Source organism: Cyprinodon variegatus, unplaced genomic scaffold, assembly GCF_000732505.1.
Source record: "Cyprinodon variegatus isolate N-32 unplaced genomic scaffold, C_variegatus-1.0 Scaffold384, whole genome shotgun sequence".
NCBI lineage: Eukaryota > Metazoa > Chordata > Actinopteri > Cyprinodontiformes > Cyprinodontidae > Cyprinodon > Cyprinodon variegatus.
The window spans coordinates 392470-407093 of record NW_015150837.1 but is presented as its reverse complement, the minus strand read 5'-3'; the positions used below and the strand labels follow the sequence as shown (position 1 = coordinate 407093).

The window sequence follows — 14624 nt, the reverse complement described above, 5'->3', positions numbered from 1 at the left end:
TAAGGTTATTTTGTACCAAAAAAAATTTTTCTTTCACTTCTTATAGAAGCACTTTTGTTATTTTTCTTAGTTTATTTGGGCCAGTTTGCGTTTATTACATTGACATTAATTTTTGCCATCAAAATATTGATATTTTTTTAATGTTACAGAGGTAATAAGGTCTTGTCCTGGATTCCAATAACACTATTGACTTGAAATGTTGATTTTTAAAGTATTTCACAAGGTGCCCTATAAAGGGTTAAAAGAAAAATGGCAGATCAAATTTGCAGTTTGCCACAAGCCATATAGGGGATGCAGCACAGAAGTAGGAGAAGCTGTCTGACAGCACAGGAACCTTTTCTCTTAAAAACATAAAAAGCTTTGTGTGAAAACACCATCCTGATGAAGTGGTAAGTGTTCCTATACATGAACCAAGGATGCTTTTCTTAGCAGATAGTAAATGAGAAAACTGATGGAGTTAAATACCAGCAAACATACATTAGAACATTTTATGGTAGAGCAGAATCCCTATAGGTGAAATCCAGACACCTTCGTTACAGATGTGACTGTCTGTACCTGTGAATCTACGGGGCCTCGCTCTGGAGCTGTAGAGCTCTCCACGGCGATCCTTTAGCAGCAGGTAATCCTTAGCTTCAGAGATGAGCTTCTGACAGGCCTGGTTCTCCTTCACAACATCTAAAGACTCGATTAAGTCATGGAGGTAGTACGGGCTGATGAGAGGCAGGCGGATGTGCTCGAGCACCTTGGAAGAACAATTTGAAGAGGAGACATCTTTAAGAAAAATAAATGAGGTTTCTACTTCTTAGTTTCATTTTAGCGTGTAGCAACACAAAGAGGCAGAAGTCCAAGTTAGTTTTTACACAGGAAAATATATAATTAACACAAAGTAGACATTTTTATATATGTGATAAGAAGAAAGCCTCTGGGGAAATCTCAGTGCTTACTAATAATCCCAACACCTGGATGGATGTCTTTGCAACTTAAAACTCAAAGAGGAGTTTTCTTTCACATCACAGCTTAATGGAGGTCATTTTTTTGCTCTAAATTCTGTGTTGGATCATAACTAATACAAAGAAATCAGGTGTGATCACAAAGCAGTGCGAAACAACCTGGAACATCACCATATCTCTAATGAAGCTTTACCTTTTCAAAGCCTTGCTTGCGAGTGGGACATTTATTCAACCACAGCATGACGGCCTCAAACACCATCTCCTCTTTTGGGACGTTCAGAAAGTCGCTCGAGATGATTTCTGTAAGTTTGTCCACACAGAGAGACAGGAACTCTTCCTAAAGAGAGAAGAATATGGAAGGATCAAACATTAGCAGCAGCCCAAAAACAAACTGTTGAATGTCAGTTTGAGACTGATTGAATTAGATAAATTGATTCCTTTCATATGGGATCCATCTGATGACAGTAGGACATCTATTTTTGTTACATTGCTGTTAATAAATACTGACCTAAGTAATTATAGCTGTGGAATAACTGTACACACCCTGAAACTGGTTTGAAAAAACACCTATTAGAGGGTCAATTGTGGTCACAGAAAAGGTGCTGGTATGATAATGGTCAATATATGCTGACCGGACATAAAGTGCCATACATTTGTAAGAGAGAAAAAAAATAATGACAGATTGCTCCCAAGTCAGAATTAAGGGCGGATTATCCCTCTGCAACCACATACATCAAATGTCGCTTGCGTCTGGTCGCGAACCAGTTTTGCTGGCATGCTTACTCCATTTCAAGTCAGAAATGCAAGGAAGATGCTCCTGTTTTTGGGCATATTGCTGATACAATTTTACAAATAATTATTCTTACTCCATTTGGTGCAATAAAATAAACATCTTGAGGATTTTTGAAACTATGGAGATGCATCTATAGAAACTTAAAGTGGTGGAAATTAGCCATAGAAAAGGGTTTTTAAAGATCCGTTCCAAATTAAAAACATTTCTAAACTGCTGGTATTTTATTGAAAAGGGCTTTTTGTTAGACTTAATGGGCAAAAGAGATTTCAGGTTTTCTTTTGAATTTATCCCAAGTTCCAACTGTCTTTCTAAACCTAAAACAGCAACAACACTATTTTACAATTTTTCACAAAGATGGAAGTTTTAATGGCTTTTACAAACGGAAATGAAAAAAAAAACAAAAAGGTGTAATTAACCGAAACTTTTCCAACATTGTGTCCATTATTTGGACCGTCCCATCTAAACACAAAACATTCACCTGTTGAGAAACTCTTCCAAAGTTCTCCACGATGTACTCCATGCTGTGCTTCTCCAGCTCCTTGCAGGAATGGGCCTCTGCAAAGCAGTGAATTCCCACACAGTTCGTCTCATCCATCTGACGCTCCATAAAGCGGCAGCAAGCCTCTCGAACAGCCATCACATCCAGCAGATTGGCAGCTGCCAGCAGCGCCTACACAGACGCACACCAGTCCTTAGCAGCAATACTTATTTATTTCTGAATGCACTTTAGTGAATATCTTACTTGCACGTTTGCTTTAGTAATGAAGACCTCTGATGTGTATGCATAGGTCACCAGCTTGCCAATCATCTGGGGCTCAACCCCATTAATGGCAACACGTTCCTGCTTTGACTCTAGAAGATCAGCTGAAAACATTGCCTGCAGAGGGTAAAACACAAACACATCAAGCTCAGGATTTTCATAGAAGATAAAGTGTAATCTGTAACATTGTGAGATGTTTACCTGGAAGTAGGAGCTAAAAGATGCAAGTACAATTCTATGGCAGGGGAACTCCTGCCCTCCACAGCACAGGGTCACATCACAGAAGGCTTTGTTGAGCCGCATGCTGTTAAGGCCCCGCAGGACTGTGTTGGGATGCGTGGTTTCCACAAACAGGTAGTCCTCGCCGCTCTGAGGATCCGCAGGAGGCCCTGCCGCAGCGGCGGCGGTTTCTTCGTCCTCCAGAGCCTGGAGCATGGCGTTTCTGATGGACCTAAAAAACAACTGAGAGGCGACGGGCAGGACTTCGGCCATATGCGACTGTGCTAGGCACTCCTAAAGGTGAAACACAGGCATGTGTAACTTAAACTTCATCTTAAAGGATCATTTAGGACAACTGTTCAATTATCACAGTTGAAGTAAATAGCAAGTAGCTTTAAAATCAAAGGCGTTTGGTTCGTTTGACTGAGAAGCTTTGAGACACTCTCACTAATGAGGCTTAGCTCAGATTCACCCGCGAAAAGGAGACACTTGATCGACCTAAACCTCTCCTAAACCTTTGGCTCACATATAACATGAATACATATCCAAGGTGAAACCCTTGAGAACAGAAATATTCACATAAAATACCTGAAAAACATAGTCGTGACAGAAACTCTGCAACATACACCAAGACAATCCAGTTCAGCTACGCCTCTTAAGTAAAGCCTCGCCCATATCCACTATAAACTCCAAGATGCTCGATGATTGGCTGAGCTACGGTTACGCCTTCTAGTCGTGCTAACCAATCACTGAGCTTAACAGAATCCATCCACCAATTGTAGCTCGAGAGATGTTCCACTCGTTGAAACGGTTCACTGCTAAGTATTTCCGGTGTAGTTGAGGTCCAAATGTATTGATATCAGTTTTTGCGGGTCGGCTCCCTAGTTTTTGATTTTTCGCCCAATTAATTAAAACAGTGTGGGACTAATTTACTGTTACCGAAAATAACAGGCATTGCTAAATGTAACATGGCATTTTTTATATATTACACATTCAGTGTCTGAAGTGTAGACATCGCAGAACAAAATTCCAAAGATTTTACCACAAACATTATGACAATATAGAACAATAACTGAGAAAAACAGATAAATCTATACGAAAGAACAAATACATATTTTTTTTAAACATACATGCTAAAGTAACCTACTTGCACTGTGCACATACCTAAACTAATACTTTGTAAATGTTTATGCACTTTTATCATTCATTCACTTCCGCTGTCATATCTGGAGTTGAGATAGGGGACAAAACAGGTTTTAAAAAACATTTTTTTTTAATGCAAACTATTTTTCTTGGAATTTAATGTTTATCAAAAGAAATGTCATTTAAGCATAAAAGGGAACAGGTTATAAACAGATTACCTTTAATAAAATAAAAAATTTGATCAAGCACTAAAATGGTGTTATCAGTATCGGCAAATAAATAGGGCACTGATTCCATTTTGAGAGCCAAAGGTTTATTCGACTATTTTCATCTATTCCAGGTAGGCAATAAAAAGTTCTACTGGATTCACTTTGTATTAGTCTTTTTCCTGCTTCACAAAGATAGACAGCAGCTTGACAAAGCTATGATGGCAATTATTTTACATCCAAGTAGTATGCATTTCTTTAGATATATACACACACATCAACTTCAAACAGGTGGTATCAGTATCAGCCAATACTGCACAGCCAGGTATCAGGTATTGGGGCCAAAAAAAGGGCATCGGCGCAACACTAATAAAAATATTTAACTCCAGAAGTCGATACCTGTCAACTCCGTCAGTCGCAATAAAAATAATAAATAATAATAAATAATAAAAATAACATCTTTTTTTTGTTGTTCTGTACCAATATTAACCAAATTCCTACAATGTGATCTAGTAACATTTATCTATCTATTGGCATAATAAATAAAAAAATTAAACTTCTGTTGGGATTCAATTAACACTATTCTTAAAACCCAAATCTTCAAAATGTCTTGGTTGTTAGCATTTAATTTTGATTTGAAGAATATAAAAACAACTTACTTGATTCATAAATACACAAAGAAGTTTTTCGGAATCTTTATTAGCTGGACAGCATAAACTGCACAGACATTTTGTTTATTATTCAAAAATCACCAAACCATTCATCTGATAGTGTTGATGAAAAACTGACTGAGAAACAACAGCCAAAATGAGACTGTTTCAAACTATTCCAAACCTGATGCATTTCCCTTTCTCATTTTCTACATATCATCTTCTACTTTTTTTTTTGCCTTCCTCTCCTCCATGTCCTACATATCAACTTCTTTCAGTCTTTTTCCTCCTTTTGAATTTGGGTTTATGGGTACATCTAATGTATTTCACTGGAAATATTAAAGAAAAGGATCATCCAGATCATATTCATGTAATATTTTATTGATTTAGTCCAAATCTTTTTTTGTTGTTTCAAATTAATATGTTTGTATGTGTAGGTGTGGGATACAATTTAAAAAAATATGGTAAAGGTTTTACTTTTTGCACTTATCCATTAAGCAACAGGCGTTGGGCATGCTCATGTTCAATGAACTACATCACATCGCTGGCTATGGTTTATATTTCTCTTGCTCTTGACTGGATGTATTTGCCATGATTTTTACTATGATGTCTTGAACTCTGCAGAAACAGATTTCTGGTATTTTTAGGTTTAACCTTTAATACTGGGCAGTGGGGATGAAGAAATTCCACTTTCACATCTCGGTGCTCAGAGTCCACAGAAATGATCTTGGCTAGCCAACAGTGGCCATCATACTCTACAACTAGCTGCTCTCCTTTATTGCTAACAGCAGTTACTCTTAGTACCTTCAGGACCTTTTTGGGGCACATGATCCAACTCTTCCTTCATCCATTCTTCTATCTCCATCTCCTCTTCCATTTCACTTCCAAACTCCTCAAACAACAATGCTTACAAAGTTCTTTTCTTCATTGCCCTTCTTGCATCACTATGTTGTTGCTCTCAACATTGTAAACATATGTTAACAGGACTAAAGCACTGGCAAACCAACATTTTGCTGCAAAAGCAATAAAGTTGTCTGTGGTAAATGCTGCTGTCATGTGTATTTTCCTCAAGGAAGGAACTAGCTTTAGAGGTTTTATGAGAAGAGCATCAAATCTTTGCATCTTTTCCTCTTTGATGTTGAACGGCTGAACACCCATCAGACTGTTAGAGATCTTTATAAAATAGGTGTGTTTCCATCTGTCACATCATTTCCTCTCAGAACCAGGTTGCTAGCTGTTCTTTTCACTGTTCACCAAATCCCATCTGGGGCACCCTTGCTATGGGAGGTGCTGTTTAGTTACCTTTTTGAGCCTGTTAAAAAGGTACATTTTATTTCTGTTGAATGTCTTTCTGGTATTTCTTTTTTCCGGTTCATATCTAGAGGCCTTTGTGCTATTTCTATTTTTCTTACTCTGATCTAGCTGATTATCTGGTGGTGGGTCTGCTTGCAGGATTGCACTTTAAATGGACCCTCGCTTACTGGACCTGTTCTGTGCATCTTTCCAAAAATGTCTTTGTTGTCTCCTTGCCCTGTCCCCCATGTCGATTATTTGTATTATTCGTTTGTCTTGAATTCTCTTCTTGGACATTTATTTTTCCTTCTCTTGCATTTCATGTTTGCTCACTGGATCATTATTTATTTTATGCCTTCTTATTTGCTGATATTCTCTATTTCTTCTCCTTCGCTCCTGAACTGACAGTTTTTGTCTAGCTATCCTTTTCTGCAATACAAATTAAAGCAATAAAAAATATTCTAAATTTAAAGTGTAAAATCCAAATGTTAATTAACTGACTTCTGACATTCTTTAATTTACACCGATCAGGACTTCAGAGACGAGGTGGAGCAGCTGGTGGGCCAGTGCAGAGATAACAGCCTGATCCTGAATTCAGAGAAGATGAAGGAGATCATCTTGGACTTCAGGAGGAACTGGCCTAACTACGCTCCTCTGCTCATCAACAGCTCAGCTGTAGAGGTGGTCAGCAGCAACAAATTCCTGGGGGTGCACATCACAGACTCACCTGGATTGTAAACACTACCTCACTGGTCAACAGGGCACAGAAGTGCATATACTTCCTGAGGAGGATGAGGAGAGCCCACCTGCCCCCACCCATCCTCACCACCTTCTACAGAAGCACCATAGAGAGCTTTCTGACCAGCTGTCTCACTGTGTGGTGTGGAGGCTGCAGTGCCTCAGACAGGAACAGGGTTAGAAGAGTGGTGAGAACTGCAGAGAAGATCATCAGGGCTCCTCTTCCCTCCATTAAAGACATTTCATCCCAGTGCTGCATGTCCCGAGCCTGTAACACCATCAGCGACCCCTCACAGCCCCACCATGGACTGTTCTCCCTGCTGCCCTCTGGGAAGAGGTTTCGCAACAGTCAATGCAGGAACAACAGAATCTGCAACAGCTTCTTCCCCACTGCCATCAGGCAGCTGAACTGTTGAAAAAAAAAACTCTAAATCAAGTCAAAGACTCTGCATTTAACTGATAACACCAAACCAAAAAAAAAAAGTTTTTCTACTGCATTCTTGCTCATTTGTCTTTGCACTGCTCTGAACTTCCATTTTAATATGTTTTTGCACCATGTTTTGCCCACTGTTTACGTTTGATCACTGCTGCATATGAAATGGAGATGTTAATTTCACTGCTAAGCTGCTGCTCATTTACTGTCTGAAAGCTGTATCCAAAAGTTGCAGCATCATTTGATCTGATACCAGTTTTTCTATATCATGAAGCCATTGCAATCATACATTGGTCTGGACACTTTTAAGAGCTACTCTGTTTGTATAACTTTGTGCTTGTATAATTAACTTTGAAGTCTGCTAAAGGTTAAAAAGATGCACTTTGTGGCCATAGATGGATTTTATTTCCTTTTATTTATTATTTTATTTGATCCACCTTCAATCAGGAACATCTATGCTTGGATTGAAAAGGGAGCTGATTTATTAATTACTCTGACCTTCTATTTTACCCTTTTTTGATTTTTTTTTTTTTTTAAATATGTAGTATGATTATAATAAATTATGGTTCCAGCTTATTCCTAAATTCCCTATTTTTATACACTTGTCATCTAAATAAATGTACTGTTACTATAGTTAATAATATTTTCCCCCTAGCTTTTATTGTCTTTACACTGTCATGAGTACAGTGCAATGAAATTAACTCACTGCATTAAAGCCTTCCTCTTGGGGAGGAGTGAGCTGCCTTTGTGCGGCGCCAGGGGAGCAGAGTCAGCTTAGGGGTCTTTGCCCAGAGTGGGACCCAGAATGGACCCAGAGTGGCAGTCTGTGGGGTAGTGGAGCTTGAACTCAGAACCTCTCGATTCCAAGCACAATGCCCTAACCACTAGGCTGCCACTCCCCCTTGAGCTTTTTATATATACCGTATATATAAAAAAAGTGTGAAACCTTATAAATGTAGACTGTCCTTTTATTTTAATCTGTTTTATCCTAAACTGTGGTTTGGGGCTCCGGTACTTTTTACAGAAGTCACACTAAACATGGAGTCATTTCATGGATGAGGATTAGTTAGTTTATTTCAAATATGATTTTAGAAATAAAAGAGCAAAAGAAACAGAAATATAATAACACGCATAATCCATACAGATTTCACACTATTCACAGAAGAACAGCTTTATTACTAACATCCTAACATGCTATATTCATAGTGGTTTAAATCCATGGTAGACATAGACACACACAAATGCTGATTATTGATAAGATTATCTAAAATGAAAAAAGGAAATGCGATTTAATGCAACTGGAACATTTAAAGTCAATGTCTAGAAATTAGGATTGATTACATCTTGTCTATGTATTTGTAAGGCCCTGTTAGAAAAGGCATAATGCATTTCCTTCTCAACTTTCAAGGCTTGTTCAAGTTATTACTGATCCAATTTTTTATCTAATGAGAACTTAAATAGATTACACGCTGATAATTATCTATAAATGTTACACCTTGCATTTAAAATTTAAAAAATATTTATTGGAAGAGTTTGTAAAATCATTATTGTACAAAAAAATCAAGATCTATAAAAGTTGCAGACTTAGTTTTATTATAAAGCCACAGGATTTGAAAGTGAGGGGTATGTAGATCACAAGCTGCTGTCCTTTATGGTGCCGGGTTTATCCATTGCCTTTGCTCTGCGAGCGACAGCCTCTAAGATCTTCTTCCTGGGTCCCAGCTGGATGCGAATGCCTTTTAGGTCATCATCAGAGCAAAGAAGGAGGGCTTCCAAGTCCAAATGCTCTCTTTTGAAAGAGGGGGCAAATTCTGGCAAGGAGATGGCGGACAAGAAAACCTCCAAAGGAGATGTTTCCTCATCCTCGTCATCATCCAGTCCCAGATCCTCTTGATCCCAAGGAAGGTCACCATCTTCTATCTCCCCAAAGCCTCCAGCATCATCCTCTGCCTCAAGCAAATGGTTCTCAACAAGGTAACCAAGACTTTCGTTATTCACAGAGGGAACAACATCCTCCGCCTCCATGTTCATCTTCTTCATGAAAATCAGGCCTCCAAACCCAGGTCGGTTAAAGATGGACTGTTTGGCATGGCTTGAGTCGTCTCCGGTGTCGTCATCTTCATAACCCCCCATCTCTCCTCTAAGCATCTCATTCTCATCTTGCTCATCAAAGACATCCAAAAACTCTGGTTTACCGGATGATTCATTCTCCTGTCTACGGAAGATGACATCCCCACCTCTTCCTGATCCCTGCAGCGTACCTTTTTCTTTCTTCCCTATCTTCTGGAGAGTGCCTTTAACCCTAGCTGTAAGAGAGCCAGATTTGTTTGCTGAAATAAGCTTGGAATATTGTTCATTGACGCCACCTGTGGTGCTGCCATCTGAGAAGGCTGATCCCATGCTCGCCTCAGAAACGGACCCATTCATGCTGCCACCTCTGTGCATTCTATCCATCTTGCTCTGGTGCCTCTTCTTCACCTTCTCGCAGAGTTTCACGCGTCTCTCTGCCTCTTTCTCGGCCTCTCTCTTCATGTTTGCTACCTTTTTTGGATTTTGGTTGGTTTGCTGTGAGGCGGCATCATCCAGGAAGCGCACACAGTCCATGCGGCCACGAGAAGCAGCAACGTCCATAGCTGTGTGGAAATCATTGTCCAGACTGAAAACGTTTGCTCCAAAGTTAACCAGAAAGCTGATGATGTGCATGTGGCCATTAGCGGCTGCGAGGTGTAGCGGCGTGTTCCCCCAGATGTCACTTTTGTTGGGATCGCCTCTGTGAGAAAAAGGATGAAAAAAAATCAGCATTGTTGTTTTTACCTTGCTGAAATTCTGTTAACCCTGACAGAGAGAAACAAACAATTACCAGCTCATTTTAAAGACCAGAAGCCTCTTATTTATTATATCCCTGCTAATTATTGATGCTAATATGCAAACAACTTGTCACACCATATCTGCTCAAAACAATAAATCCAATATTCTTAGTATCTAAATCATAATATTACAGCCAAGGATGTAATATGTGCAGTATGAATAAAATATAATCCATTGAAAAACAATGTGGCAAAGGACAGGCTGCTTAAGTAGATCAGCCTATGTTACGTTGGGAAGGTATTTTAACTTTTTGAGGTTATTCATATCATGGTAAAACCACAAAGTTATTGTGTGTTTGTTTTTTGATTTTTTTTCCATTGATCTTTTGTGATTAAGTCATAGTTATGCACATAAATTAGTGCATAACTATGACTTAACAGGAAAATCAGAAGCATTTAGTCTATACAAGCAGAAACAGCTGCTGTACATTTGTTCTTACTTCCATTATTAAATCTAAAACTTTATTTTCCAGCTTTTCCAATTAAAGGCTTTAAGATTTAGTCTCTCTCTGATCAAATAAAGAGCATTAAATGTGATGTCAGATTACAGATTCTCAGCTGGATTTATGTCTCACCTTAATATACAGTTAAAACCACTGTACTCTTGCCCAAGCTGTATAATAGGGGTGGGTTAGTGTCATCCCCTCCTCCATTCTGGACCCTGTTCATATATATATATATATTAATTCCATCCATCTCACAATCAACTGTGTAAACTGATGAAGATGAACTTTACAGCAAACTTCTGCCACCATCCATTTAACAGTGGGTATGATCTGTTTATGTGCATTCTGCATGAAAATAAAAAACTGTCCCTCAGTGGCGATCCTAGACCAAAAAGGGACCAGGGTGGGGCCAGGTTTTTTTTTTAATGGGGGCAGAATCCAAGGTAATAGTTCATCATTTGATATATTTAGTGAGACACAAATTCAAAGAGCCATTTGCAGATCTGTAGATATAGCAGATGAAAAGTATCGATTTTCTTAAATCTAGGAGATCGTTTATCAGCCAATACTCTAAGCTTTTCATTTTTGTTTTAAAGCTCTATCTTGTACAGTTAAAAAAAAATGTTTTGGTTGTTTCACAAGTTTTTTTTTTTTTTTCTCAGTAAAACGACATTGAAACATTAAGGATGTGCTGTGATCTTATAATTGTTATAAGATTTCATTATCGGTCAAAATTAGAATGGGCATGTCAGGCATTTAAAAGATCGGTTGTCAGTCAGAAAACAATAACTGGCTACCCTGAAAAGAGCTTTTAAATCACTGTTGCAATAAAACTATGAAAGTAAAAAAAAAATGGATGGATGGATGGATGGATGGATGGATGGATGGATGGATGGATGGATGGATGTTTGTTTGGGTGGTCACAACAGGGGTCAAGGCAGTTTTGAAGAGACACTGCCCCCTGCTGGCACCTATCCAGAACTGCACACACTGTCTCCTAAATTACGTTTTGTACTTTTTTTTATGATGAGAAAAGGCAGAGAGTATAAAGTTTTCTTTCAGTTGGCCATTTTTCCATTGAGACTATATTTGTGTTGTCAGCAGATTATCAAACCTGAGCTGTGGGTATCGTTCAGAGTTACCATGGAGACGGCAATTTATTGGTAGGTTTGCAGTTTTAACCTCCTCTTTCTATTTTCAGATAATGGCTCATAAGCCTCATGCTGTTGCTGTAACCTTAATCTCTGACATATCTCCTTTGTCTTTGTGTTGCTACTTTTTCACTAAAGCTCTCAAACAATCAGGTCTCACACTAAAAATAAAATGCCCTGTACACTAATAAGGTGACTTCTGGATGCATGTGATTGCATTGGATTAATTTTAAATATATCTGGTATAGAAATACTATATATCTATATATATCTATAGTCCATGGAGCACTGTTCGTGTATTAATCTGTATCAAAAATAATAAATTGAAGACACTCAATTTGCACTACTTTGTGCTGATTTCCACACATGTTCCTCAAATATGCATTTAAGTTACAGCTGAAATTTGACGTAAAACTGGAAGAATCAGGTTTGGGTAGGTTTTGGAGCACACCCATGTTTTTCACTGGTTAAGAACATTTTAACATCACAGAGTGTGACAAGTTTGGATGTTTCTCTGGAAAAGCTAAGGTGACAAGCAGATTGTACCTTGTTAGCCAATAAAGTTTTATTACAACTACTGGAGTGTAGCTATAAATATGCTGCAGGTTGGATTTTGTTTCCATAAAATGATACATAACCTGGCTGTATCGCTGTTCTGTAAGGCCTTATCACTTTCTGATCCTGCTTTGGTAAGAATGAGAATGACTCTTGTCTGACAAAGAGTACAAATAGTTGCAAAGGGAAATCTTGAAATCATAACTTATGTGTTTATGAAAAACTCAACTATTCTAAAAAGGGAGTAAAGCTAAAACCAACTGGTTAGCTATTAGGAATGAATTTCAACACACTTCCTTTTTGTCACAATAATCTAAGCCTCATTATTACTTTACTCCTAAATCTTATCATTTCCAGCTCTTGTTGTATGGAGGAAATAAACAGGATGTTAACCCCATGCTTTACGTTAGCCAGCTTACATCCAGCAAACTTTTTAAAACATTCTTCTTTAGGTATCGCAAGTTTTATGTTTAAGTTCTGCTGTACTGACAGCGGGAAGCAGTGGGGGTATGAATAGATGAAGGGCGTTATTGTTTTACTGCAAGAATTTGGATGACTACACTTTTAGGTCAGCTCATTAAAGAGAGGCGTACAATGAGCAAAATTTGTTTTTTTCTTCATGACACTGCAAGGATTTAAAAAAAAAAATCCATAAAAAGTTAACATTTCTACTAAATCTACTTTCTTGTATTCAATATTTGAGCATTAGGAGCCATTTTAAAGCTTCTGTGAAATTGCTAGAAATATACAAATAACTCTAAACTAAACTAAAAATGACTTTATCTACATAATCATTGTGAAATAAAAAGGTTATCATTCTTACTCTCTGCTGCATATAAGCTGAAGAGCATCGACGTGTCCGTGAAAAGCAGCCAGCAGGGTGGGAGTCATGCCATCGTCATCAGGAGTGTTTAGATGCTTTCTTGTGGCCTCTTTCAGCAGGTCAAGGTTGCCATCAACCGCCGCTTTGTGGTACCGAGACATCTTTAGGTGCTTTTTCTCAAATTCCCTGCCACTTCTCCTCTTTTTGCTCTTCCCTGGTGTCTGATGAGTGACAATGACTGTGGACCCAAGCAAACAAAGTGATCGCTGGGCGTGAAAGCTGCTGAGCAATAAAACAAAAGCAAAGTCCAGTTCCCTGCTGTCAGAGGCCTCCCTTCCTGCTCCACTTATCGTCGTGGTTACTCTGAGATCTCATGATCTCAAATAGAATATCAGAGCTTTCTCAGCTCCTTTATGGTCCTTATATAATACATAATTTAACATAAATATTTCTTAGAAAGATTAAAAGGAGTTATATGACTTAAAAACTCAAAAATATTCAAAAGGAATGTGATAAATATTCATATAAAAACAAATACAAAATCTCTACTGTAAAGCAAAATGCAAAGTGTAATCTATCTATCTATTAATAATAATAGAAATTTAATAATTGAATAAAATAATACAAAGAATGAAAGACCCGTTGCGAGACCCATTAAATGATAAATGATTAATAATCACACTTATTTTTAAATAGGCTACAGTTAAACATATACTTTCTACAAGCATGATTAAAATGTTGTAAACTGAGAGGGGAGTGATGGGCTAGTGGTTAGGACATAGAACTTGGAATCCTGAGGTTTGAGTTCTAGCCCCACTCCCACAGAGTGCCACTCTGGGTCCCTGAGGAAGACCTTTAACCCCACACTGCTCCCTGCACAATGGCAGCCCACTGCTCCCCCAAGGGGATGGGTTAAATGCAGAGAGTTCATTTCGTTGCTGTGTACTTGTGACAGTGTAATAATGATAAAAGCTGGAAAAAAAGAAGACTTAGTTTATGAGGAATTAAAAAAAGGTATTAAACAAATTTCAAATCAGATTGGTATGAAGAAAATCTGCAGAAATCAGCAAGAAAAAGACATTCCAAATAACTGCCAATACTTCCAGGTCAGATCTTCTGAGCAAGTTTACTCCCTAACAAGAGTGCAAGTCTTCAGGATGACAATATATATAGGAAAGACATAAAGCAAGAGAGAGCGAATGGAGAAGTACCAGGACTTCTGGAAAAATATAATTGAACAGGTGAGACTAAAACTGATTTTTTGGACACCAGTAAATAAGGCATTTTTGCATCTAATCAAATATAGCATTCAAATCCAGAAAAAAACCCCACAATAATACTAACTGTGAAACCAGTGGAGGTGTGATGATTAGGGAGTGTTGCACAGTGCAATCCAACATTCAGTCCATCACACACAAACCACATCCACACTCACTCTCTAACATCTAAGGGCATTTCAGAATCACTAATTAACCCAACGATCATGTTGTGTCTGTGGGAGGAAGCTGGAGTACCTGGAGAGAACCGTCACTTGTACAGGGAGAACATGCATGTATCCGAATTTGTTGGAGGAAAATATGGGGAAAAAAAGCCCTTG

The 14624-nt window shown here is 38.3% G+C and overlaps 2 protein-coding genes across 2 annotated transcripts in view; both read right to left on the bottom strand.

Annotated features, from left to right (window-relative positions):
- The window catches only part of LOC107092522 (kelch-like protein diablo), an 8643-nt gene extending 5242 nt beyond the window's left edge, over positions 1-3401 (bottom strand). The window contains exons 1-6 of the mRNA XM_015387046.1: positions 3311-3401; positions 2705-3016; positions 2486-2620; positions 2222-2413; positions 1144-1287; positions 556-742 (exon numbers count right to left, since the gene is read on the bottom strand). Coding sequence (XP_015242532.1) covers positions 556-742; positions 1144-1287; positions 2222-2413; positions 2486-2620; positions 2705-3016; positions 3311-3346 — 1006 coding nt within the window. The 5' untranslated portion in view covers positions 3347-3401. The remainder of the gene's footprint in view (positions 1-555; positions 743-1143; positions 1288-2221; positions 2414-2485; positions 2621-2704; positions 3017-3310) is intronic.
- A 4890-nt stretch (positions 3402-8291) lies between these two features.
- anks4b (ankyrin repeat and sterile alpha motif domain containing 4B) lies at positions 8292-13264 on the bottom strand. Its single transcript, XM_015387059.1, has 2 exons — positions 13028-13264; positions 8292-9955 (listed from the first exon to the last, which is right to left on the bottom strand). The coding sequence occupies exons 1-2, from the start codon at positions 13186-13188 to the stop codon at positions 8818-8820; spliced, it is 1299 nt and encodes a 432-aa protein (XP_015242545.1). The 5' UTR covers positions 13189-13264; the 3' UTR covers positions 8292-8817.
- Positions 13265-14624: the final 1360 nt, after the last annotated feature.

What these genes read in the sequence shown, in the direction of transcription:
- anks4b (XM_015387059.1), bottom strand. Translation starts at nt 13,188, where the DNA reads ATGTCTCGGTACCACAAAGCGGCGGTTGATGGCAACCTTGACCTGCTG. An exon ending in CAGCTTATATGCAGCAGAGA is followed by an intron (nt 9,956 to 13,027) that starts GTAAGAATGATA and finishes TTTTTCTCACAG; the next exon opens with AGGCGATCCCAACAAAAGTG.